Below are 24268 nucleotides of genomic sequence, written 5' to 3'. Positions count from 1 at the left end.
ATGTATTTCCATCCCCGCCCCTTGCCCTCTACCGTGACATCTGTTTTAAGGAGGAGGAGGATTATGGGTAGGCTGGGGTCTCCCTGTCCCTAAGAGAGACCAAAGGCCTTATGCACCCAAGAGTGCTGGGGAACTCCGGGAGGGGAGGGGCTCAAACTTTCATGGTTTGGTGGACACAGGCACCCAGGTACCTGGTCCTGTGCTGGAAGGAAGTACTCAGATTCAGCCCACGGAGTTTGGACAGGATTCATAATGGGAAAGAGACTAACATGACCCAATGGATCGGGGCTCTTCAGGCCAATTCAAAGTACTGTCATTCTTCCGTATGAATGGTATGTTACATTTGTTTATACTTTCCTATATGCGGTACCTGAGGGGATTCTCCCCAATCGGGAAGAGCTACAGGTAGAGAAATGCCACTGCAACAAGCTCCCCTGCCTCTCCTCCCTGTGATAAACCAAAAACGCACACAGTCCCTCTGCTCAGTGGGCAGAACTCAAGTCCATTCCCACAGCCCTGGCTAATGTTCCCACAGATGGAGCTTGCGTTTTTACTGACATTTGAGCTGTCACCAAGGGCCTAGTGGTTTGATCTGCCTCTTGTAAAACCATCCACTGGGCTGTTAACTGTGACAACTCTCAGCTGCTGGCTGAACCACCGGGGCAACTCCCCTAGATGCCCACACAAGGGCCTGTTCTCTGATGACCAGCCACTGCTGGAGCCCACACCGCCCAGACCTACCACGGATGCCGCCTTGGTCTGTCCTCAGGCATGGGCACAAGAAGAACTCTACGTCCAAGGCAGGGCCTCCGCCAGACTTGGGACTCCTGCCAGAAGCTGAAGCGTTGGTCCCACAGTGAGGGAGGCCACATGGCACACACCGCTGCCCTGACCCACTCCCAGCAGATGTACAACATTCAACCTCTGACTTCCTCTCGGGATGCCACTCTCCCAATGGCAGTTTTTCCCAGGTTTGGGTGTTAATATTCCAAATCACCTGACTCCAGTCATGCCACTGTGACCCTTGAAATGAGTCTGCGCCATGTGTTTGGTATTCCACCCTATTTGCAGGCTGACCATGGTTCAACATTTATCACCAATGCCAAGGAACAATGGGCTAAAAGTCAAGGTAGTCCATAGACTTTCCCCTCCTCCACCATCCACAGCCATCTGGCATCATGACACAGTGAAAAAACCTCCCAAAAAACAACTCTAAAAGATTTCTCCATCTACCTGCACAACCTCCAGGAGGTGGCGCAGCAGTCTGCTCCGAACGTGGCTGCCCCCAGAAAAGGACCTTCCTCTTGCAGCCATTTCCCAGTAATGACCTGAACAAACAGGACTGGGCAGGGGAGAGTGGTTTATGCAGACCAATGTGAAATCGTGGGATTCCACCCTGGCCATTACTTATAATGCTTCTCTCTTTCCTCTACAGAAGCCCCCCACCAGCCGAATTGCTACACCCTCCATGTGACAAGGAGCCAAAAGGGGCTTGGGGGATTTGAATTCTGGATTCTCTTGTTGAACGGACCAGGTCCTAGATTGCAACCATAATTATCATGCAAACACACTGCAGGCCAAAGTGGGGGACATAACAGGTCTCTGTGAGTTTTACAAAAATTCGCTTCAGAAGGGGGTGGAGCCCAGCTGGCTCAGTTGGTGGAGTGTGCAATTCTTGATCCTGGGGTCACAAGTTTGAGCCCCATGTTGGGGGTGGGGGCTTAAAATCTTAAAAAAAAAAAATCCCTTCAAGGAATAGGAGTTGATCAGAAAAAAGGTAAAGTTATAGCACTAGAATGAGAAACACAGTTTTTTGTCTGGGTGGAGGGAGGGAAACAAACTTAATATCTAGGACATGTCCATAGAGAACAAATTCTACCACAGGAGATGTGGGGGGGGGGGTCACTCATTAGAGGTCTCCTGTCTTAAAAACTACCTGCCCCTGCTGAAGTCCTCATGAAGCAAAACACCCTGTTGAATTTCCCCCCCAACGATTCTAAGCACCTCCAATTTACTGATACCTGAATCCCCCAACTCCTGAAAGATGGCTGTGACCACAATAGGATCACTGTTACTAGAACAGTCTATCAGAAACATATCCCAGCCTCTATGGCTCCCACGCAAAACACCTGCCCACATTTCCAGGTGTCTTCTTCACCACTGTGCCTCCCCAACTTCCCATAGCTACCCCAAAGGACAAACATCTCTCAGCTAGTGGCACAGACAAGGCAGACCGGACTGACTGCCCTTAGGCAGTCCCTCCAAAAATAAGTTCCAAATGCAATGATGTGTATTCAAGTGAAAACTATCATGCCTACCAGATGGCCGAAGATTATACTGGAAGTCTTGACGCCTTGTGCCCTGTGAGCCACGTGGGTCCCAGTCATAAACTGTAAAGCAATTTCTTTCCAAGGACACCATGTGCACCCATGGGCCTGTGATTTTTTTGTGGAAGTCAGTATTAACTTGCCTCTTCCCTAAAACACTGTTATTTGCATCTTAGACCTGCAGGTATTTTTAAAAACACCGTGAGCAAGCTCTGGGTAACAAACAAGCAGGCCAATAGTGGCAATCACTCCAAAACTAATCTCAATTACTGGGGGGGGGGGCCCTCCAGGCTCATTATGTCAACTGTACCCTATGGGTAGTTTTCCCTATAATGAGTCTCCAATTAGAAAAGGTGGTATGAAATCTGTCCCCAGTTTCAGCTATAGTGATTGGTACCCCTACCTTGCCATGAAGGGCATTCAAGTTAGGACCTGGCCAGGCTTGTTATGTGGGACAGAATCTTCCAAGACTACAGACCTATATGCCTTATGAATATGGGTATAAACATCCTTAAAATATTAGCAAACAGAATTCAGCAATACATACAAAGAATTATATGTAATGACCAACTGGGGTTTCTTCCAAGGAAGCAAAGCTAGTTCAATATTTGAAAAGTAATCAGTGTAATCTGCCACAATAAAAAGCTAAAGAAGAAAAATCACATAATCACTGATATCAATGCATAATCAATGCAAAAAACAAACAAACAAAAAAAGCATATGACAAATGTCTACACCCAGTCATGATACAAACTATCAGAAAAATAGGAATAGAGGGAGACTATCTCAAATTTATAAAGCAAATCTATAAAAAACATTATATTTAATGGTGAAAGACTAAATGCCTTCTCCTTAAGATGAGGAACAAGGCAAGGATATCTACCTAATCACTTTTTTTTTTCTCTCATCACTCTTATTCTGCACAATCCTGGAAGTTCTAGCCAGTGCAGTAAGACCAAAAAAAAAAGAAATAAAAGACACATACATTGGAAATAAAACTGTATATGTTTGCAGATGACATGATTATCTATAGAGAAAATCCAAAGGAATGTACAAGAAAAAAAATTTTTAGAATAGGTGAGCTCAGGAAAGTCACAGATGCAAGATAAACATATAAAAACCAAGTGTATTTCTATATATTAGCAATGAACACATGAACACAATTAAAATTACTATACCATCTGCAATCACTCAAAAACAAATTAGCATAAATCTAACAAAATATGTACAGGACTTATATGCTAAAAAATACAAACTACTGATCAAATACATTAAAGAAGATCAAAATAAAAGCTAAAACATATGGAGTTCATATATCAGAAGACCCAAGAGTAAATATATCCATTCTCCCCACACTGATATACAAATGTAATCGAATTCCTATCAAAATCATAGGTTTTTTTGTAGACATAGACATTATTGCAAAATTCATATGGAAAAATAAAGGAACTAGAATAGCTAGCACAATTTTGAAAAAGAGGAATAAAGTTGGAGGAATCTGTTTATCCAATTTTAAGATCTAATACATAGCTCTAGTAATCAACTCTGTGGTACTAATGGAGGAATAGATGCATTTATCACTAGAACACAGAGAAAACCCAGTAAAAGACCCCATAAATATGCCCAACAGATTACTGATAAATGTGAAAAGCAGTTCAATAGGGGAAAAGATTATCTTTCCAACATGGTGCTGAAGCAATTAGACAGCAGGAGGAAAAAAAAAGAAAAGAACCTCAGGTGGGTGAGGGGGATAAGTTAAGGGGTGCATTTGCTGTGATGAGCACTAGGTGTTGTATGTAAGTGATCAATCACTAAATTCTACATCTGAAACTAGTATCACACTGTATATTAGCTGGAATTTAAATAAAAACTTGAAAAAAAAGAACCTCAACCCAAATCTTAAACACTATATATAAAATTTATGTTTTTAGTATTATTTGCATTTATGAAATATAAAACTATAAAACTTTAAAAAATAGAAAATTTTAAAAATGGAAAATCTTCAGGATATAGAATTAGGTAAGGAGTTATTAGATGCCAGAAGTCCAATCCATAAAAGGAAAAATGGGTAAGGTGGGTTTCAGTCAAAATAAAAAAACTTATGCTCTATGAAAGACTCTGGAAAAGGATGAAAAGATAAGCTAAAAACAGTGAGAAAATATTTGCCAACCACATATCCAACAAAGGACTAGTACCCAGAATACATGAAGAACTCTCAAAACTCAACACTGAAAAAACACAATTAAAACATATACAAAGAGGGGCGCCTGGGTGGCTCAGTCACTGGGGATCTGCCTTCAGCTCAGGTCATGATCCCAGGGACTTGGGATACAGCCCCGCATCAGGCTCCCTGCTTAGTGGGTAGCCTGGTCTCCCTCTACCACTCCCCCTGCTTGCGTTCCCTCTCTTGCCGTGTCTAAATCTTTTTTTTTTTTTTTAAAGATTTTATTTATTTACTTGAGAGAGAGATAGTGAGAGAGAGCATGAACGAGGAGAAGGTCAGAGAGAGAAGCAGACTCCCCATGGAGCTGGGAGTCCGATGCGGGACTCGATCCCGGGACTCCAGGATCATGACCTGAGCCGAAGGCAGTCGTCTAACCAACTGAGCCACCCAGGCATCCCCGTGTCTAAATCTTAATAAATAAAAATAAAACATGTACAAAGACACAAAGAGACATTTCACAGAAGAGATACACAGATGGCAAATATGCACATGAAAATATGTTCAACACGATTAGCCATTAGGAAATGAAAATTAAAATCACAATGAGATACTGTTACAAATCTATCAAAATACCTAAAATAAAAAAGAGTGTTAACACCAAAGGCTGGCAAGGATGTGGGAAAACTGAATCTCTCATTTGTTGCTAGTAAGGATGTAAAATGATGCAGCCACAATGGCAGCTTCTTACAAAACCAAACATGAAGTGGCAATATGGCCCAGAATTGCACTCCTGGACATTTATCTCAGAAAAATGAAAATATTTTCACACAAAAATTTGTACATAAGTGACTAGTGGCAGCTTTACTGGTAATGACCAAAAATGGAAACAATACAGATGCCCTTCAGCAGATGATTGTTAAACTAGTTCATCCATATAATAGAATATTACTTAGCAATAAAAAGGAACAAACTTATAGAATGCCCTCAAATGTAAGCACTATCAGGTTAAAACAAACATATCTCAAACATGAACATCAGAGTAACAACAAACCAAAAACCTACAACACATACACACAAAAAAATAAAGAGAAAGGAAACCAAATTTAACACTAAAGGAAACCATCACACCGCAAGGGAAGAGCTCAAGAGAAAAAGAAAGGCACAGAGAAGAACGTCAAAAATAACCAAAAAAACAACAAAAATAGCAATTAGTACATAGGTATCAATAATTACTTTAAATGTAAATGGATTAAATGCACCAATCAAGACAGAGTGACTGGGTTAAACAACAACAACAACAACAACAACTGGACCTATCTATATGTGACCTACAAGAAACTCACTTTGGTTCTAAAGACACACAGAATGAAAGTGAAAAAATAGAAAAAGCTATTCCACGCAAATGGAAATGAAAAGAAAGCTGGAGTAACAATATATGTATCAGACAAAAGAACTTAACACAAAGACTGTAACAAAAGACAAAGAGGAATATTACATAATGATGAAAGGGTCAATCCAACAGGAGGATGTAACATTCATAAGTATTTATGCACCCAACATAGGAGTCCCTAAACATATAAAGCAAATATTAACAGACATAAAGGGAAAAATTTACAATAATATCATAACAGTAGGAGACTTTAATATCCCACTTACACTAATGAATATATCATCCAGAGAGAAAACTTAGTAAGGAAACACTGGCCTTAAACAACACATTAGGCCAGATGGACTAAATAGATATATATAGAACATTTTCATCCAAATGCAAAATATACATTCTCCTCAAGTGTATATGAAACATTCTCCAGGGCAGATCACATGTTGGCCCAAAAAACAAGTCTCCAAAATTCAAGACTAAAATCATATCAAGAATTTTTTCTGACCACAACAGTATGAAACTAGAAATCAATCACAAGAAGAAAAGTGGAAAAAAACACAAACACACGCAGACTAAATAACTAATGGGTCAAACAAAGAAATCAAAAGGAAATCAGAAAATATCTGAAACACATGAAAATGGAAACACAACTTTCCAAAATCTATGGGAGGCAGCAAAGAAGTTCTAAAAGGGAATTTCACAGCAATACAGGCCTATCTCCAGAAACCAGAAAAATCACAAATGAATGGTCTAACTTTAAACCTAAAGGAACTAGATAGAAAAAGAACAAACAAAGCCCAAATTTAGTAGAACCTAATAAAGACCAGAGCAAAAATAATTAGCAATAAGAAAACAAAAGACCAACAATACTAAAAGCTGGCTATTTGAAAAAATAAAATCAAACTTTTAGCTAGACTAACTCTTCAAAAACTCAACAAAACAAAAACAGAGAGGATCCAAATAAATTCAGAAATGAAAGAAGACTTAAAATTGACACCACTGAAATACAAAGGATCAAAGAGAATACTTTGAACAAACTGGAAAACCTAGAAGAAATGGATAAATTCCTAGAAACACACAACCTTCCAAGACTGAATCATGAAGAAATAGAAAATGAATAGACAGGGGCACCTGGGTGACTCAGTGGGTTAAGCCTCTGCCTTCAGCTCAGGTCATAATTTCAGGGTCCTGGGATCGAGTCCCACATCAGGCTCTCTGCTCAGCGGGGAGCCTGCTTCCCCTCTCTCTCTGCCTGCCTCTCTATCTACTTGTGATCTCTCTTTCTCTGTCAAATAAATATATAAAAATATTTTTTAAAAATGTGAATAGACTGATTACAAGTAATGAAATTAAACCGTAATTTTAAAACTCCCAAAAAACAAATGTCCAGGGACAGATGGCTTCAGAGATGAATTCTACCAAACATTTAAAGAGTTAGTACCCATCCTTCTCAAATTATCCTAAAAAAACTGAAAGGACAGAATACTTCCAAAATCATTTTACAAAGCCAGCACCACCCTGATACTAAAACCAGACAGATACCACCAAAAAAGAAAATTACAAGCCTGATGAACACACATGCAAAAATCCCAAACAAAATATTAACAAACCCAATTCAACAATACATTAAAAGACCAGATGCCACAATCAAGTGGGATTTATTCCAGGCATCCAACTATAGTTTAACATCCACAAATCAATGTGATAAACCAAATTAACAAACTGAAGGATAAAAATAATGATCATCTTGATAGATGCTGAAAAAGCATTTAACAAAATTCAACATGTTTATTTTTTTTTTTTAAAGATTTTATTTATTTATTTGTCAGAGAGAAAGCGAGCGAGATCGAGCACAGGCAGACAGAGTGGAAGGCAGAGTCAGAGGGAGAAGCAGGCTCCCTGCGGAGCAAGGAGCCCGATGTGGGACTTGATCCCAGGACGCTGGGATCATGACCTGAGCCGAAGGCAGCTGCTTAACCAACTGAGACACCCAGGCGTCCCAATTCAACATGTTTAAAACAAAAACTCTCAATGAAGAGAGCAGACAGTAAAGACCATATACGACAAACCCATTGCTAACATCATATTCAATAATGAAAAGCCTTCCCCCATTAAACAATTTATCACAATACTACATCTACAATAATCAAAGTGATGATGCTTGTAGACATTATCATATGAATATTTTTCATGAAAACTACTATAAAAACAAGCACTTACTTGATTTTTTCCCCCCAACTGCTTGGACATTATAATGGCCAAATTTATTTAACCAGTAATAAAGTTGCAAAAGCTTTTTTTTTTTAATACTTTTTAAAATACTATCCTTTTTTTTTAAGATTTTGTTTATTTATTTGAGAGAGAAAGTGAGAGAAAGCATGAAAAGGGAGAAGGTTACAGGGATAAGCAGACTCCCCACGGAGCTGGAAGCCCAACGTGGGACTCAATCCCAGGATTCTGGGTTAACGACCTGATCCAAAAGCAGTCATTTAACCAACTGAGCCACCCAGGCACCTGCAAAACTTTAACCTTTTAAAATCACACAGATTTCCTTAGCATAGGATAATATAAGGGATTCTTAATGATGGAAAGTTTCTTTATCTTAAATATTTCGATGTTAATATACTGATTATGGTACGTATTATAGTTTTGCAAGATGTTACCACTGGGAAAAATGTGAAAAGGATATAAGAGATCTATGTATTCTTAAAAACTTCACATGAACTTACAATTGCCTCAAAATAAAAATTAGGGTGCTGGGTTGTTTTGTTTTGTTCTTGTTGTTGTCATTTTTTAGTGCATCATGTCAAAAATAAAGTTTTTTAAATGGCATTGTCAGGGCGCCTGGGTGGCTCAGTCATTAAGCGGCTGCCTTCGGCTTGGCTCACCTAACAACCTAGTTTCAAAGCATTTTACCAAGGGTCTGTCATGTGCAACCAGAAGCCAGGGAAACAGGCAAAATGAAAACAGATTTAGAAGGGTTTATACTTCTAATGAAGTTGAGTAAGAACTAGAGTAACCGACTGTAGTTATCAAGATATCTTCCTAAGGTGCTTCCTTATTCCTGTCCATAATTGTATTTCCAAACGGGATACAGGAGTCGTCTCAGCAGTGTTTATCTTTACTTATGTTTAAGTAAGTCTTCAGGAAGTCTTCTTTCAGGGTGCCTGGGTGGCCCAGTGGGTTAAGCATCTGCTCTCGGCTCAGATCATGATCTCAGGGTCCTGGGATGAACCCCACATTGGGCTCCTTGCTCAGAGGAGTGTCTGCTTCCCCCTCTCCCTCTCCCTGCTTCTCCCCCTGGTTGTGCTGTCAAATACATAAAATCTTTTTAAAAAGAGGCCTTCTCACCTTCCAGCATAGGACACTTCCCCCAAGCGTCCCTGCTCCCCTGCTCCCAATCCCTGGTCTCTAAGTCTCACCTCAGCCCAAACCACAACCCCACCATGTCAGCCATGTCAGCCGGATAGAAACAGTACTTGGGAAAGGAGCGAATCATACACACATAGATCACACATACACACACACTTCTCTCACACCCAGCTTGCTACAATTCCTCAGAATCTAAACACCCAAAAGAACAAGAGAATGGCAGATGGGAGGGGCTGGTTAAGAGTCACAGCTGCCAGGGGCGCCTGGTTGGTTTAGTGGGTTAAAGTCTCCACCTTCACGGGCGCCTGGGTGGCTCAGTGGGTTGGGCCGCTGCCTTCGGCTCAGGTCATGATCTCAGGGTCCTGGGATGGAGTCCCCCATCGGGCTCTCTGCTCAGCAGGGAGCCTGCTTCCTCCTCTCTCTCTGCCTGCCTCTCTGCCTACTTGTGATCTCTCTCTGTCAAATAAATAAATAAAATCTTAAAAAAAAAAAAAAAAGTCTCCACCTTCAGCTTGGGTCATGATCTCAGAGTCCTGATATCAAACCCTGCATCTGCATCCAGCTCTCGGCTCAACGGGAAGCCTGCTCCCTCCTCTTTCTCTGCCTGCCTCTGCCTACTTGTAATCTCTGTCAAATAAATAAACAAAATCTTAAAAAAAATTAAAAAAAAAAGAGTCGCAGCTGCCAGAAAAGGAATTATACCATCAGAAAAGTTAAAGAGACAGAGGAATAGAAAAGAATGGGGAGGGGGAGCCAATGCTGCATTCTTATCCCTATTCAGCTCTTAACTCCCTCCACCTTCACAAAACAAACGCCCCCAACTCTGCTTACCTCCTATCCCAGAAGCATTTCCCAAGTGCTTCCTTCCCTTTAAACACACTAATACCCTCCCACCTTCAAGAAGTGAAAATAAATACCAAAGGGATAGAATTCAGCATTTGTGAGTACTCTAGCCCTTGCCTTCTAGGAAAGCTTTACTGTAACTGTAGTACATTTTTTTAATGATTAGGCTTTTAGAAATTAGAGGTTTAGTTCATACCAAGAAACCCAATATTAAAAAACTACTATTCACACCCACTAAGTAAGAACAGCTTTCACCTGTTAATATATGCTGCCCATCTGGCTTTACACTGAGACCCAGCAAGTGTAGCCTAGGAGTAGTCGAAATTGGCACCCCAAGAATGCAAGGGCAGGTTACAGCAATAACAAGAGCCTTTCTACTAAAGGGGAGAGCCAAGTAGGTGCATTAGGTGGCTTATCAGGTTCCCCATCTTCCCTAAATAATTGTGTTCTGTTCCCAGCTAGGAGTGATACAAAGAGATTACATGGTCCTTGCATCAGAATTCATCTACTTTACCACAGTCTATAGTTGCACATTCAGTTCCATAAACTTAAGTTTCCAAGGTCATGGCTAAGAAGAATAACATTTCATAGAGAGCCAAGGACTCCGTTCATCACCTGCCATTTGCTCAGTGTCTAAGAAGTTCCTGGCACTTGGGAGATAGAAGCGCAGACCAATACAAGATGATCCCTATTTTCCCTGGCTTATGTAGGGGAGAAAAATCAGACAGAAGAATAAATAAAAATGATTGTAAGTAAAATTATTATGAAGTGTGCTAGTTTTTAGCAAGGATATAAATATAGCTGAGGGGCATCTAGGTGACTCAGTGGGTTAAAGCCTCTGCCTTCCGCTTGGGTCATTATCTCATGGTCCTGGGATCAAGCCTGTATTGGGCTCTCTGCTCAGCAGGGAACCTGCTTCCTCCTCTCTCTCTGCCTGCCTCTCTGCCTACTTGTGATCTCTGTCTATCAAATAAATAAATAAAATCATTTTTTAAAAAAGCTGAAAAAGAGCTGCATTTTCTGGGGATATGAAGAGCAATTACCTTTCCAATGCTATCGAAATACAGAATTAAAAATTCATACAACTTATTGACCCCTAAATATTCTCTAAAATTTACTATAAAAAATTAAATCTCAGATGCTGGCTTGTTATCTCTTTATTTTAAAAGCTAAGTGCCAATTGCCTAGGAAACAGTAAATGGAGGCCTTAAGGCAGCATTTTCTTAAGTGGAAATCACAAAAAATGGGTCCCTGAGGAATGAGGAAAGAAAGCAGGACACAGGCTAAAGAGCACATCTTCAGTTATTTCAAAACCTGGCCTAGAGTGGGCCCTGGAGCAAGGAAAACCACTTAGCACCATGCTCCATGGGACCCACAATCCTTACCAGTTAAATATTTCAGTTCCATTAACCAACTTTTGTGGACTCACTTGTTCACAAAACTACCATGTAGAAATTTGGTTTTTTGTTGTTGTTGTTTGTTTGTTTGTTTGGGGGGAAAGTGGAGTATATTCCAAACAAGCAAGCAACAAATCAACCTCACTTAAACCCAGCTTTGTAACCACCAGAAAATTCTCATCAACTTTAAATTCTGCCCATCACCTGTGCTGCTCCTTTCTGTTCCCACCAGGAGCATCAGCCTCTACAACTCTGCAGCTGTGCTTCCCCTGGATCTCACCCTCCTCTGCTTAAAAGCCTCTGGTTTCCCATCTCAAAATAAAAGTCCCAATCCCTATAGTTCCTATAAAGGCCAAGCTCTGCATCATCTAGCCAGTCTGACACTTCTTTAACTCTCCAGTCTCATCTCTTTCTACTCTTTCCCTCCACTCTCTGCTCACAACTTTACACTTGTTTTCTACCTGGAATGCTCCTTCCGCTCACTGAGGGCCTTTCTCAAATGTTACCCTCCCCCTCCCACGTAAAACTGCAAACTTCCAACTCCCTAACCCTCTAACAAATTTTCTACTTATTTTATTAACTATCATCTCCAATATAAGTAGCAGGAATGCAGGAATTTATCTGTTTCCTACTCTGCTGTATCAATGTCGAAACTAGTCCCAGTTAGGTAGCTAAGAGTTCAGTAAACATTTATGAATGAACATAACAAACAAACATTTGCTGGGTACCGGGTCCAGGGCAAGTTTGTTAAAGACAAATAAGACAAATAAGACACTGGCATTGCCTTTCATGCACCAGGTGGAGGAAATGTACCACAATAAAATGCGCAGTGTAGGACTGCAAACTTAAGATTACTAGGTCACAAAACGGGCCAAAGGCTCAGAGAAGAGGCCTCGGCTTCGCTTTTCCGGGAACCAGTCCAGCATCCCACCACCGCGCGGCTGTCCACCGACCGGACCAGCAAGGTCTCCTCTAGAACCCCGTGACGGGCGGAGCCCACTCGTCCTCCCCAGGCCTGAGAAGTTACTTGCGCCTGAGGCGCAACTTCCGGGTTCCTCACTCCAGACACAAGACTGAACAAATTTAGAAGTCTCTACTCTTTAGCCGCCGCCCCGTCCCCTCTACCGCTGCAGTCCACTCCCCACAGCCGCCGAGCTCTGACTCCCACAGGCACGCCTGCCCGCCGCGGGCCCCACCTGTACCCGGCGTCCCCTTCGGTCTCTCACTGCGCGTGTGCGAGCAAACCCACGTGGGCTCGGGCGGGTTTGGCGGCGCTGCAGCAGCTGGACACGCCCCGCAGCTTAGAGCTGGCTTTTGATTGGCTGCCCGTCGCTGGCCTGGCAGGGGTTGGAGCCGCCTGCGGCTGCGCCTCTAAAGGCGCTGCGAGTCGAGTCGTGTGCTACTGTTTCCTGCTCTTCGCCGCCTCCGCGGGCTCGCCGGTTTTCTCCAGACACCTCCAGCATGTCTCAGGTATAAAGCGTACCTCTCCTGGCTGCAGAGGTATGGCGAGGCTGCAGGCTTGGGGGGGGGGTATCTCCCAGCCAGAACTCCGCAGGGTCTTTCCCTTTGCGGCCCCGCTGTGCCTCCTGGACTCGTGCCCAGCTCTGACTCTTTGCACAAAGCCTTGTGAGCGGACACTGCTACCCACCCGCAACTGCTAGAAAGTGGGGTGTACTGCGCGATGAAGCGGGAACGGGGGGGGCGGGGGGGGGACAGAGGCTAGGGTCCTAGGTAGAAAGATGGCAGGTAGAGGGTTTCGTGGATGGAAGAAGCAGAGACCGGGCTCCCCATCCGGAAGGTCAGGGCAGGAGTAGGGACGCCATGCAGAATGGGGAAGCGAGGAAGCCGTCGCTGACAACTTAAGAGGTCAGGGGACATAGGGGCTGAGTGTCCAACGTTCGGGAAGAGGATGGCTTGGGGGGAGGTGACCCAGAGGCCATTTCCCTCCTTCGAATGTAGCCGCTTTGCGGAAACTGAACTGAGTGGGATGACCTCTGACTCCTTTCACCTCTCTCCAATCAGAACACTGAAATAGAGGTCGGTGCTGAATGGCCAGTCCCAGAGGGCGGGTGGGGGTGGAGGGTCCAACAAACACTACTGCCCACACCTCCGCACTCAAACCCTATCTCCCTCTCACCAGTTGCAAACACGCTGGCTCTATCCACAAGTCCCAGCTCTACTGGGACGCCGGCCTGACCCAGGGATGGTCAGGCTGTTGACCACGCTTTTTTGGTGACTTGTATGCCTACTGCAGGCACTCCCAGCATGCCTCCTTCACCGCTGTGTTTCCAGCACCTGGCTCCTGGTATGGTGACAGGTCCAGTATGTAGCTGTCCATCGAACCAGTGAACGCCTATGCTTCCCTCCTTGTTTTGCTGAATTTTTCTGGCTGGCCTGTTGGGGAGCTGAGAAAACAAACTGTTTTTCCTCCCAGGCATCCCAGGAGTGCTGCTTTTCCAACCTGTGTCTCCCCATTACTGAGCTCTATTTAGGCCTCTTTCCCTCGTGCTTAGGCTGAGTTTGACAAAGCTGCGGAGGACGTTAAGCACCTGAAGACCAAGCCAACAGATGATGAGATGTTGTTCATCTATGGCCACTACAAACAAGTAACTGTGGGTGACGTAAACACAGGTATGGGGCTCCTGGGTCACTCAGTCAATTAAGCATCTGCCTTCAGCTCAGGTCATGATCCCAGGACCCTCTGATCCCAGAAGGGTCCTGGGATCAAGTCCCATGTCAGGCTCCCTGCTGCTTCTCTCTCTCCCTCTGGCATTCCCCTCGCTTATGTTCTCTGGGTCTTTCTATCTCTCTGTCAGATAAATAAGTTAAATCTTCAGGAAAAAAATGAAAAAGCACAGGTATGCTGAGATGAGCTTGGGAAGGCCCTACTCATCAAGGCAGGCTCAGAAGCCTTGATGGGTGCTGGAACTCTTAATCTATGGGAACTGCACAGTCAAAACCACCCAAAATCTTACTCTTCAGATGGAACATGGTAATAGCTCCTGGGGGTCCCACCCCCACCAGGCTAAGATCATGCCCCTGAATGGGGCTCACAGACCCTGCACTGTTCTTGGTGGCTCAGGTAGCAGAATTCAAATCCTAGTTTTTGGAAGTACTTTACTGGTTATCACTAAAATTTTCCATCTTTGGAAGCAGAGACCCCAGCCTGGAAGAGACTTAGTCCAAGCTCTCAGCTCAGTAGTAGCTTTGTTGAATCATACTACTTCCACCCCAGACCAGCAGAACCAAAGTCAGAGCCCTTGGCAGCCAGGCCAAGCCTGATAACAGGGGCAGAGAAGCAGCTAGCTTCCTGTGGCCGGTCAGAAGCATTTTTGCTAACAACGGTTCCTGCTAACCGTCTTCCCTGTTGAAAAAAATCTTGGTATAGCTTTGAGGTAGTAGTTTAGACTACGGTATTTTGGATACAGTCTTTCTGGCTTAGGACTGTTTTTATTCTGCCCCTGAGTCCCTGAAACTCGGATGTGTACTGAGGCAACAGCACAATGCAATCTAGGCAGGGACTCAGAAGCAATGTCCATGGCTGCACAGAAAGAGGTCACCCCCTCCTCTGTTCAGGAGGATGAGCATGGCCAATTCCACTGAGCTTGGGGTGGGCAGTGGAGCAGGTAGGTGGCTGCCAGCCATCTGGAAGCAGGAAATGGTGCCCAGCGCAGTGCCAAATCAAAGTTCCCAGGAAGGGCTTAGCTGAGAGAAGTCTTGGGGCAAAGGTGAGTTCTGCGCTGGATTTATAAACCTTATATCCTCCCATGGCAGGAAAGGAAAGAGGAAGTGGGGGTGACCAGAGGGACTGACATGCTTTTCTGCCAAACAGGATTTTCCCAGACCCTGGTCTCTGCCCTGCTTTTATATGAGTATGTAGACTGGCTTGGGAATCTGTCACTTCCTGAGTAGGGAGGTGTCCGTTCAATCTAGGGCTGCGCTGTCCCACAGATCGTCACTATTAGCCACATTGAGTTTTAAATTGAAAATAATTAAATAAAATCCAGAGCTCAGTCCTCCATCACACAAGCCACCTCTCAAGGGCCAGAAGTGGCCAGTGGCCCTGAGTTAGTGCAAATGTACATGTCCATCATCACAAAAAGGGCTGCGGGAGTGTGCTCGTTCTTCCTAGGTGACGACTCCGCGGCACCCTTTCCGGCATTTCTGGGAATGCTGCTCTGAAAGCCTCTAAGGAGACTTGAGGTGTCTCAGGCACAGTGGTCCAGGGCATGGGCACCAGGATTGCTCCTCTTGCCTGTGTTCTCAGTGTAGCAGTAAAATAGGTCAGCAGGGAAGCAGCCAATGTGTTTCTCAAGTGCAGCTGATGACAGGTCTGGAAGCACAAAATCATGGCCTGACTTGAAGAATGCTTTGCCTTTGGGGAAAAAAACACACACAGATTAACAAGAATTAGACCAACAACTTGGTAGAAAAATGGGGCAAGGATATGAACAAACTGTTCACAGAAAGAGGAGCCCAGAAAACCAATAGCAACAATATGAAGGAGAGAAATTGCATGACTGAGACCAAGGGTAGGAGGGAAACTAGTATTCTCCTTGACAGCATTTGAATGTTAAGCCATATGAATGGATGTAGTGCTTGTTTTTTTTTTTGTTTTGTTTTTTTAAAAAAACAAAAAACTCTTAAGTATGGTTTTTAAAAGGAGGAATTCTGGAGTTATTTAACTTTTAAAATAACTGCTCAGTAATGAGAACAATTTCCTTCCTGTTTTCTCTAGATCTTAAGTTTGGATTTCTGGGGTTGCCTGGGTGGCTCAGCCAGTTAAGCTTCTGTCTTTGGCTCAGGTCATGATCTCAGGATCCTGGGGTTGAGCCCCACATTGGGCTTCCTGCTCAGTGGAGAACCTGCTTCTCCCTCTCCCTCCTCTCTCTCTGTCAAATAAATAAAAAATAAAATAAAATCTTTAAAAAAAGTTTGGATTTCTGTACATCTGGGTTTCTTTTCTTTTTTTTTTTTTTTTTTAGGTCTTTTTATTTATTAATTTGACAGAGATCACAAGTAGGCAGAGAGGCAGGCAGCGAGGGGGGGGGAAGTAGGCTCCCCGCTGAGCAGAGAGCCTGATGTGGGGCTCGATCCCAGGACCCCAGGATCATGACCCGAGCCAGAGGCAGAGGGCTTGAGCCACCCAGGTACCCCTGTACATCTGGGTTTCTAAAGGCAGAACTCACTATGCTAGACCCATTTAACTCCATAACAGAGCCTGGAAGGAACCAGGGAAATGAAAGATGAGTTCAGGACAAGAGAGTCCATGACGTTCTCCATTAGAACTTGAAGCAGATCTAATGTCTTTCCTTCCCCTGTTTTAGAACGGCCTGGGCTGTTGGATCTCAAAGGCAAGGCCAAGTGGGATGCCTGGAATCAGCTGAAAGGTAATTGTTCATAATCATTGTCCCTAGTCTGTGAAGCCCAGTAACAAAATACTGTTCATTATGGAGTGAAAGGGGTGAGGCAAGAAAACAGAGTGGGTGAGGCACATGCTTGAAATCAGCCTGGCCTGGTCAAATGGAAAAAACTGGGCCACCTACTTTCTTTCCTAATACCTATGTATTATGCCTTCTTCAAGAGCACTGTCTCTGAGCAGTGGTGTCTTCTGGAGGGGAGGAGCTGGAGACCAGACTAGGGGTGGGGGGTGTGAATATTTGACCTGGAGTGGTTTCATGGCCCACACCTTTACAAGAAGGAGTCGTTTCCTCCTCACACCCTTCTCTTCCTCAAAAGGGCAGGCAGCAATCCCCTAGCCCAAGCAGCTCTCCCCAGCTCCCTTCCAGCCAGAAAGGCACATAAAGGAAAGGAATGAGCTAATGCGTGGCAAGCTGCTGGCACATCGTAGGCCCCGTGAATGGAGCTTTTCTATGCTAAGCAACAGCAGGCAGGAAGTATCCCAGCTCTGACTTCATCACGTGCCACCTGCAGCAGCAAGACCCACAAGTTGGCACTGAAGGGCCCGCCAGCTTTTGTGTTCTCGCCTAGCTAGCTTCTGAATGAGCCCTCTGTCTTCCTGTGAGTGAAAAACCCTCAGATTCAGAAAAGGCCAGCATACAAGAAATACACTCCTAGGATTTGCAAGGAACAGGAGCAGGAATGCCCGGCTGACTGCCCGTTGTCCCTGGCCATTCGTATACCAGTGCCCAGGCACTCTGCAGTGTTTCAGAAAACATCCTGATTCCCAGCGTCTCTCCCTTACCACAGCGTCCAGGAACCCGGGGTTCACTGCCTCTGAGGGGTATGGTCTGTGTCCTTTGGATGGCAGCATGAAGGCAGAGAGCTGCCTCGTTCCCCTCCACGGCCCAGCCGCTTTTGCTCAGAGTTCTTAAGACTTTTCCCACAGCTCCTTTCTGGGGAGAAGAGGGTGCCTGGCTTTGCTTTCTCTCTGCCAACATAGCAGCTCCACCAGAGAAGAGCCCCACAGAGAGACGCCTGATAGGGCAGAGCCAGCCATGAGAGTCCAAGGAAGCAGGGCCAGGAGAGTCACTGTGGCTTCCCATGGACAGGCTTTCTGATGTGTCTGCAGCGTCCTGCCTTTCCTACATGGCCAGCAGGCCAATGACGGGCCTCAGGACAGCTGCATACACATTAGGGGTTCAGTGCTTCAGGGAGCAGTTACTATGGGCCAAGCTCCTTCAGTATTTCAAGGGGAATCCTGGCCACTGCCTGTGAGGTGCAGGTTAAGAGAAACCCCACTTTCTAGGTGAGAAACTGAGCCTCTAAGCATGAAACTGGGGCTATCTAGGGCTTTCAGGCTGCTGCTCTTCTACCGTGCTGCCTCTGTGACAGATAATCCTGTTGATTGCTTCCAGGGACTTCCAAGGAAGACGCCATGAAAGCTTACATCAACAAAGTAGAAGAACTAAAGAAAAAATACGGAATATAATGGACCGGATTCAGCTGCCAGCAGTGCATTTCATCAAAACTGATCTAATGCCTTGTTTTTCTAATACTGTGGATCACATGAAATAATGCAAATAGCCTGTTAACCTCAGACCCAAAGACCATGCAGGGCATGGCTCCAACAGAAGTAGGGGCTGCCCTGGGTTCCTGACCTGCGCTGAGTAGTTTTTATCCATAGACCTATTAAAAGTGCATTTGTTACTTTAAATCTTTGGTAATCTGGGTTCTTGAAACAGTTTACTCTGTTCTGAGTGCTCTTCCTCACTTCCTTTTTCTGAAGATTTTGTTTGGAAGCCTTGGAGCTCACCCTCCTCTACTCCACCGGGGGTGCAAGGCAGGCAAAACGCCCCTGGTGGTGAGGAAAATTATTACAAAAACAGCCTTTCCTATGTCCTCCTTCCTCCCCCTTCCAGCCACACTGACCGGGTGGGCTGGCTGAGATTTCAGGCCGCAGGGACTGCCAACCCTCTGCAGGGGACATTGCTGGCCTCAAGCTCCAGGGAAAGTGGAGTTGACAGGTATTTGAGGTTTGTCTGAAGTCCCTCCCATCCCTGGTTCCAGAGTGAAGGAACAAGGCAAGAAGCCCCAGTCAGGAATGAAATGTTCAGCTGCCACGGGGCATGTGCAGGGTCCCAGGCCCACGTGCAGCTGAGCAGGTAAAACCGAGTGGGGATGTCGGTGCTCAGCAAGGAGACAGGAAATCAGGACCCAGGAGGCAAGGGGTGAAGGTTACAGAGAAGAAAGGCTAGAGCTTGACCCTGGGCGTTGTAGGTTTTTGAAAAGTAAGAAAGAAAAAAGATAGCTGGCAGGCCCTCCTTGGCAGATACTGAGGCTGAAAGGGGTCAAGGGAGAAGCCCCTTAAAGCCAGACAGCTGTCTATTCCCTCCGAAGCCCATGCACTGGGCTTAGGCCTGGTTCAGCCGGCAGAACAGGGAGGTGAGTTTCGTTGACTTGCTCAAGGCCACTCAGCTGGTGTATAACCTAAGAGCTGGCGTTCATCCCCCTGGCTCAGATGCTGGTCGCACACAAGGTAGCCTCAAAGGTGTGCCCTGGGGGCAACTGGGTGGCTCAGTTGTTGGCCTGTTGCCTTCGGCTCAGATCATGTTCCCAGAGTCCTGGGATTGAGCCCCGCATCAGGCTCCCTGCTCAGCAGGAAGCCTGTTTCTCTCTCTCCTGCTCCCCCTGCTTTAGTTCCCTCGCTTGCTGTCTCTCTCTCTCTCAAAAAAAGAAAAAGGTGTGCCTTGTGCTGGAACAGGAGAAGCCAGAACACCAGGGAGGGCAGCATACCTTCAGCATGAGGTAGCACCAATAGAAACCTTGATAATCAAGTTGGAAAGTACAGAATTTGTCAATGAAGGGACTAGGCGGCTGCTGGGAAGTAGACACAGTCAGGCATTCAGACTGTGGGCCTGACGGCATCCCAGTGATGAGAATGGTGATGGTCCTGTGCCAGCCCAGCCTGTGCATGGAAAACGAACCCAGAAGCTCAGGTATAGATGGGGGGTGGGGGGAGTGTTCCCACTGGGGCCAAGGTTCAAAACCTAGACCTCTGACCTGAGTGAAGTGACTTCTTGAGCAACAATGTCATTTACATGGGAGTTAGCTTTCCCTGGGCACTAAGGTGACTGAGGGCCTATGAGACAGGAGTCCTTCCATTCTCTCTGTTCTGCTCTCCCCCCAACCCCCATCCCACACCTGGCTCCACGGTACCCAGCCTGCCAAGGCCACGGAACTCCCAGGCATCTCTGAGCCTAAAGGGAGGCACTAGGGAGCCAGAGCCACTCAACTCTACCCATACCTGCCTTCTCTCCTTTGATCAGTTCTTGGCTGCTTCAGGGGTAAATCAAAGAAGAAAGCCCTTAACATGAGTCCCGGGTGTGGTTCTCATCCAGACAGACTGGCTCCAGGGTCAGGCCTCTGCTCGCTTACCCTGGAGGGCAACAGTCAGTGTGAAATAGAAAATGGTGTGGGAAACTCCAGGGGGGTGCCCGGTGCGTGACCCTGCGTCAGGAATTTTTCTCCCACCAGTTTTCAACCAACCCTTGTCCCTTGGCAGCATCCCTTGCAATGGCCATCCAAGTCAAAACCCAGCCCAGAAGCAAATGATCGCTCCCTGTGGCCACACCAGCGGGGGTGTGGGCAGAAGAGCCTGTCCGGTACTGGAGCCTGTCCGTGAAAGGAGGCCAGAGCCAGGCAGATTTGTGCTCAGGCTCCATGTTGTTGCCCAGCTGTGGGCCAGGATTGGAGAACCCGCCTCAGCCCAGAGAAGCCCTGATTAAAATAGTACAGCCTGGCCATCCGAGGGTAAGTGCACTCAGACTGTGTTAGGATTACTCTGTGGTTCTCCCCAAGATGCAGGTGTGGATGAGAGAGGAGAGAACCACCATGGGTGTGGAAAGGCCCATCAGCCCACAGCTGGCGTGGCCTCCAGTTACCAGCTGTCACTTCCTGAGAACCTGTGGGGTGAGCCTCCTACACAGGCTCATCGCTTCGGTTGGAGGATTTAACCCCGCAGTGCTTTGAAGTGGGGGCTACACCTCAGTGCTGGGTGATGGAAATGCCTGGACCCATTATTCAGATGAGGGGATTAAGGTTCAGGTGAGGTGAGGGATCCGAACCCAGGGCTCTATCCAGGAAGGCCCTGCTTGTCCCCTTCTGTCTCATTCTCTCTCAGGACCACCAGCTGCCGCTCAGCTTTGCGGTGCCCCTGTCCATCCAATGACAGGGGCCCCACTGGGCTGGCAGAAGGTGCTGAGAAGTCCCCCACCTACTGTGCGAGTCTTCCTGAGGAGCAGCTTAGGGATGCAGATCATATCCCCCAGGCTGAAGAGGGGCCCCCAATGAGCCATACTTTTTCTTTTCTTTTCTCTTCTCTTCTTTTCTTTTCTTTTTCTAGCCATAATTTTTCAAGAATCTCAGGTGATTCTGAGGTTCTTCCAGGTTTGGGAGCATGCCCCGCCCCCCCCCCAACACACACACTATAAAGTAGTGGTACCGGTTTCTCCAAAAGTAACAAGCTGCAGTGTTCTTGCTTTTTTTTTTAAACAAAAAAAAAAAAAAAAAAAAAACTTTATTTATTTACTTGACAGAGAGAGAAGGCACAAGCAGGGAGAGCGTCAGGCAGAGGGAGAAGCAGACGCTCTGCCAAGCAAGGAGCCTGACACGGGGCTCAATCCCAGGACTCTGGGATCATGGCCTAAGCTGAAGCCAACTGAGCCACCCAGGTGTCCCACAAGCTATGGTGTTCTGACAACATGTCACCAGTGGCTTCTGGGACCATGCCCACTCCAATGGCTCCTTAGGAAATGCACATACAGCCCAGGAATGGTTCACAAGCTGTCATTTGGGAACAAATGAGATCGGCAGGGGTGATCAGGGCAGGGCACCCGACCTCACCCTCTCCCCTGTGAGGCATCCCCAGCACCCCTGTGGTATTTCTTACCTTCAGTCTGCCTTTGGTGACAAACTTCCCTATGTATCCCACTGCAGTCTCTTGGGTGCTAGATCATGGATCTTCTTGGAAGCCATATTTTCTCCAGCTAGAAAATGGACTGATAAAATGGGTAAAGAGCCTCCCACAATGCCCAGCAAACACAACTTCCTAGCAGCCCAGGGGCCTTCCCTACTGTGCATTCTCACCTTCGAGACTTTCTTCCCCACCATTCAGACAGGTCCTGGCCCGAGTCACAAAGTGCTGCTCCCTACCTTGGCCATGCTCCACTAGGTGGGAAGTCAACCATGGAAGTAAATTTGGGTCATTCCAGAATGTTCTCTCCACACAAGAGTAATTCCAAGAGCCAAAGTCCTGAGAAGCAGGGGCCACTAGGGGACTTGGCTCAGCCACTGCCCGAGTTACACAGACATGGGGCAAGTTAGGTCACCTCTGTAAGCTTCAGTTTCTTCATCAGTAAAATGGGGTCATTGACTAGTGTAGATAAGAAGGAAAGCCAGAAGAGGGGAAACTGAAGGACCCAGAAATGGCTGGCTTGATGGGAGCCAGGCTGGGAAGTTGTGAGGGGGTGGTTTAAAGTAGCCAGATGATTAAAGGTGTTTAAAATTAAATTACAGTTGTCTGTTGTTGAGGACGGGCCAAAAAAAATAACCAGCAGAGGTGGGCTTTAGGGAAGCTGTGCCCTAGGGGCCTGGGTCAAGGCAAGACAATACCTCTTGCCCTTGGGAGCTCCCAAGGAAGATATCGGAAAGTTTCCTCTCTTATTTATTTGTGTGATGGTACATGACATCTCTTTCAAAAGAACATGGAGAAGCTAAGAACAGACCACTAATTAAGCAAAGCTCTTTCAGGAACCTAGGATTTAAAGATAATTCAGACACCGTCTTTGCCCTGAAAGATGTAGACCACAAACCACAGGATAACAGAAGTGCCCTGGGATCCCCTGTCTGTATTCATCCAGAGAACCAATCCCCCCTGCCTTGGATATAATTCAACACTTGGAAGACCAGGAATTGGTCAACCAACAGCTTTTTCTTATGTGCTATGATTTTTTCTGAGTAATGAATGAACATAATTCTAGACTGTAAATATTTTCCTTTTTTAGGAGCTATAAAGCCCCAAAAAGCCTTTCCAGGGAAATCGGTGAGATACCAAACACAGACCGTAGCACTTGCAGGGAGGGGTAATCTCTCGGGCCCTTGACACTGGCTGCTGACCCTGGGCTATCTCGGCCACTTGGACCCACCAGCTATGGTAGCACAGTAGCCAGGTACTGGAAGAGCCCTAGGCCTTTTAACATTTTAACATTTCCTAGTATCTTATTTCAATAAAGACATTCTTGCCCTTGGGGGGAAAAAACAATCTCGAGATAAGAGCATCCTGGCTGTGGGATGGGCCATAAACCAATGACTGCTCTCCTTTTAAGAGGGAACAGGGAGAAATTTGAGACACAGATGCACAGAGGAAAAGGCCATGTGGACATGAGGGCAGAAATTGGAATGAAGCAGCCATAAGCCAAAGAATGCCAAGGGCTGCCAGCAACACCAGAAGCTAAGAGAAGGGCACAGAACAGAATCTCCTTCAGGATCCCCAGAAGTACTGAACCTTCAGTACTTAAACTTGAATTTCTGGCATCCAGAATTGTGGGATAATAAAGATCTCTTGTTTTAATTTACCTAATTAATGGGATTTGTTGCAGGAAACTCACGTGACTGCCGACTCCTGTGTGGCTGTCCATGGGCTGGTCCCTTCCACCAGCAGCCCTTCTTTAGAAGACCCTGAAAGTCTTGTCAAGTACAAATGTGATTCCATGACCTGGAGGACTCTCCTGTGACAACTTGATTAGGTTCCTCTGTGTTGGAGAACCGGGGCCATAAAAGCATGGGATTAGAGGTTTTGAAGGAGGTCATGAACAAGCGAGAGCTCAGGTTGCTACCAAGGTGACCACATCGAGAAATCGCACACCAACCCCAGAACATCACCATCAAGTAGGAGAGGGGCCAGAAGAGATGGGAATTGCAAAGTTGTGGGGAGGGAGTGGGAAGGGGTTTGGAGAGATGATTAGCACAGTTTTGCCCAAGTGTGGCTCTAAGGGACACTGCCAGTTAGTTCATCAGGTGATACACTGGGGTGGAAAGAGCATGGGCTTTGCAGATAGATTTTAATTTGAATCACGGCATGACCACTTTCGTTCTTCGTGAACTTGAGCAAGTTTCTTATCTTCCCAGAGCCTGAGATTTTTTTGTGTGTATAAAATAGGATTGAATAAATGCCTAATACACAAAAGAAAATTAATACATGATAGCTATTATTAGTCAACAAAAAAGTTTAAATAAAAAATGAATTAATCTTTTTTTAGGATTTTAAGGTTTGAGAGGTTCGGGCTAAAGTTGCCCAGATACTTCTCCAATCTTAAATTGTGTA

The 24268-nt window shown here is 45.6% G+C and overlaps 2 protein-coding genes and 2 long non-coding RNA genes across 10 annotated transcripts in view; 2 read left to right on the top strand and 2 right to left on the bottom strand.

Annotated features, from left to right (window-relative positions):
• CUNH2orf76 (chromosome unknown C2orf76 homolog) overlaps positions 1 to 12756 on the bottom strand; it is a 56803-nt gene extending 44047 nt beyond the window's left edge. The window contains exons 1-3 of one of the 7 annotated variants that reach the window (XM_045066471.1): positions 2319 to 3232; positions 1234 to 1342; positions 742 to 837 (exon numbers count right to left, since the gene is read on the bottom strand). The gene's annotated coding sequence lies outside the window, so the exon portion shown is untranslated. The other 6 variants (XM_045066469.1, XM_004759755.3, XM_013060086.2 and 3 more) reach the window with 6 other exon arrangements.
• Positions 12757 to 12799: 43 nt separating this feature from the next.
• On the top strand, positions 12800 to 18601 carry DBI (diazepam binding inhibitor, acyl-CoA binding protein). The gene is made up of 4 exons (XM_004759758.3): positions 12800 to 12954; positions 13998 to 14115; positions 16812 to 16874; positions 18303 to 18601. The coding sequence occupies exons 1-4, from the start codon at positions 12946 to 12948 to the stop codon at positions 18374 to 18376; spliced, it is 264 nt and encodes an 87-aa protein (XP_004759815.1). The 5' UTR covers positions 12800 to 12945; the 3' UTR covers positions 18377 to 18601.
• Positions 14585 to 24011, bottom strand: LOC123387905. The gene is made up of 2 exons (XR_006602400.1): positions 21836 to 24011; positions 14585 to 15859 (listed from the first exon to the last, which is right to left on the bottom strand). It is a non-coding gene; the product is annotated as an uncharacterized LOC123387905 (long non-coding RNA).
• Positions 19587 to 24011, top strand: LOC123387906. The gene is made up of 3 exons (XR_006602401.1): positions 19587 to 19883; positions 20450 to 20697; positions 23544 to 24011. It is a non-coding gene; the product is annotated as an uncharacterized LOC123387906 (long non-coding RNA).
• Positions 24012 to 24268: the final 257 nt, after the last annotated feature.

Source organism: Mustela putorius, unplaced genomic scaffold, assembly GCF_011764305.1.
Source record: "Mustela putorius furo isolate JIRA1106 unplaced genomic scaffold, ASM1176430v1.1 tig00003867_pilon_pilon_pilon, whole genome shotgun sequence".
Classification (NCBI taxonomy): domain Eukaryota; kingdom Metazoa; phylum Chordata; class Mammalia; order Carnivora; family Mustelidae; genus Mustela; species Mustela putorius.
The sequence above is the reverse complement of the archived record's forward strand: the minus strand, read 5'-3'. Positions and strand labels throughout refer to the sequence as shown.

Bases quoted from the DNA above. Each gene is read 5' to 3' on its own strand.
- DBI (XM_004759758.3), top strand. The intron at 14,116-16,811 runs GTATGGGGCTCC...CCCCTGTTTTAG, and splicing joins TGTGGGTGACGTAAACACAG to AACGGCCTGGGCTGTTGGAT. The intron at 16,875-18,302 runs GTAATTGTTCAT...GATTGCTTCCAG, and splicing joins TGCCTGGAATCAGCTGAAAG to GGACTTCCAAGGAAGACGCC.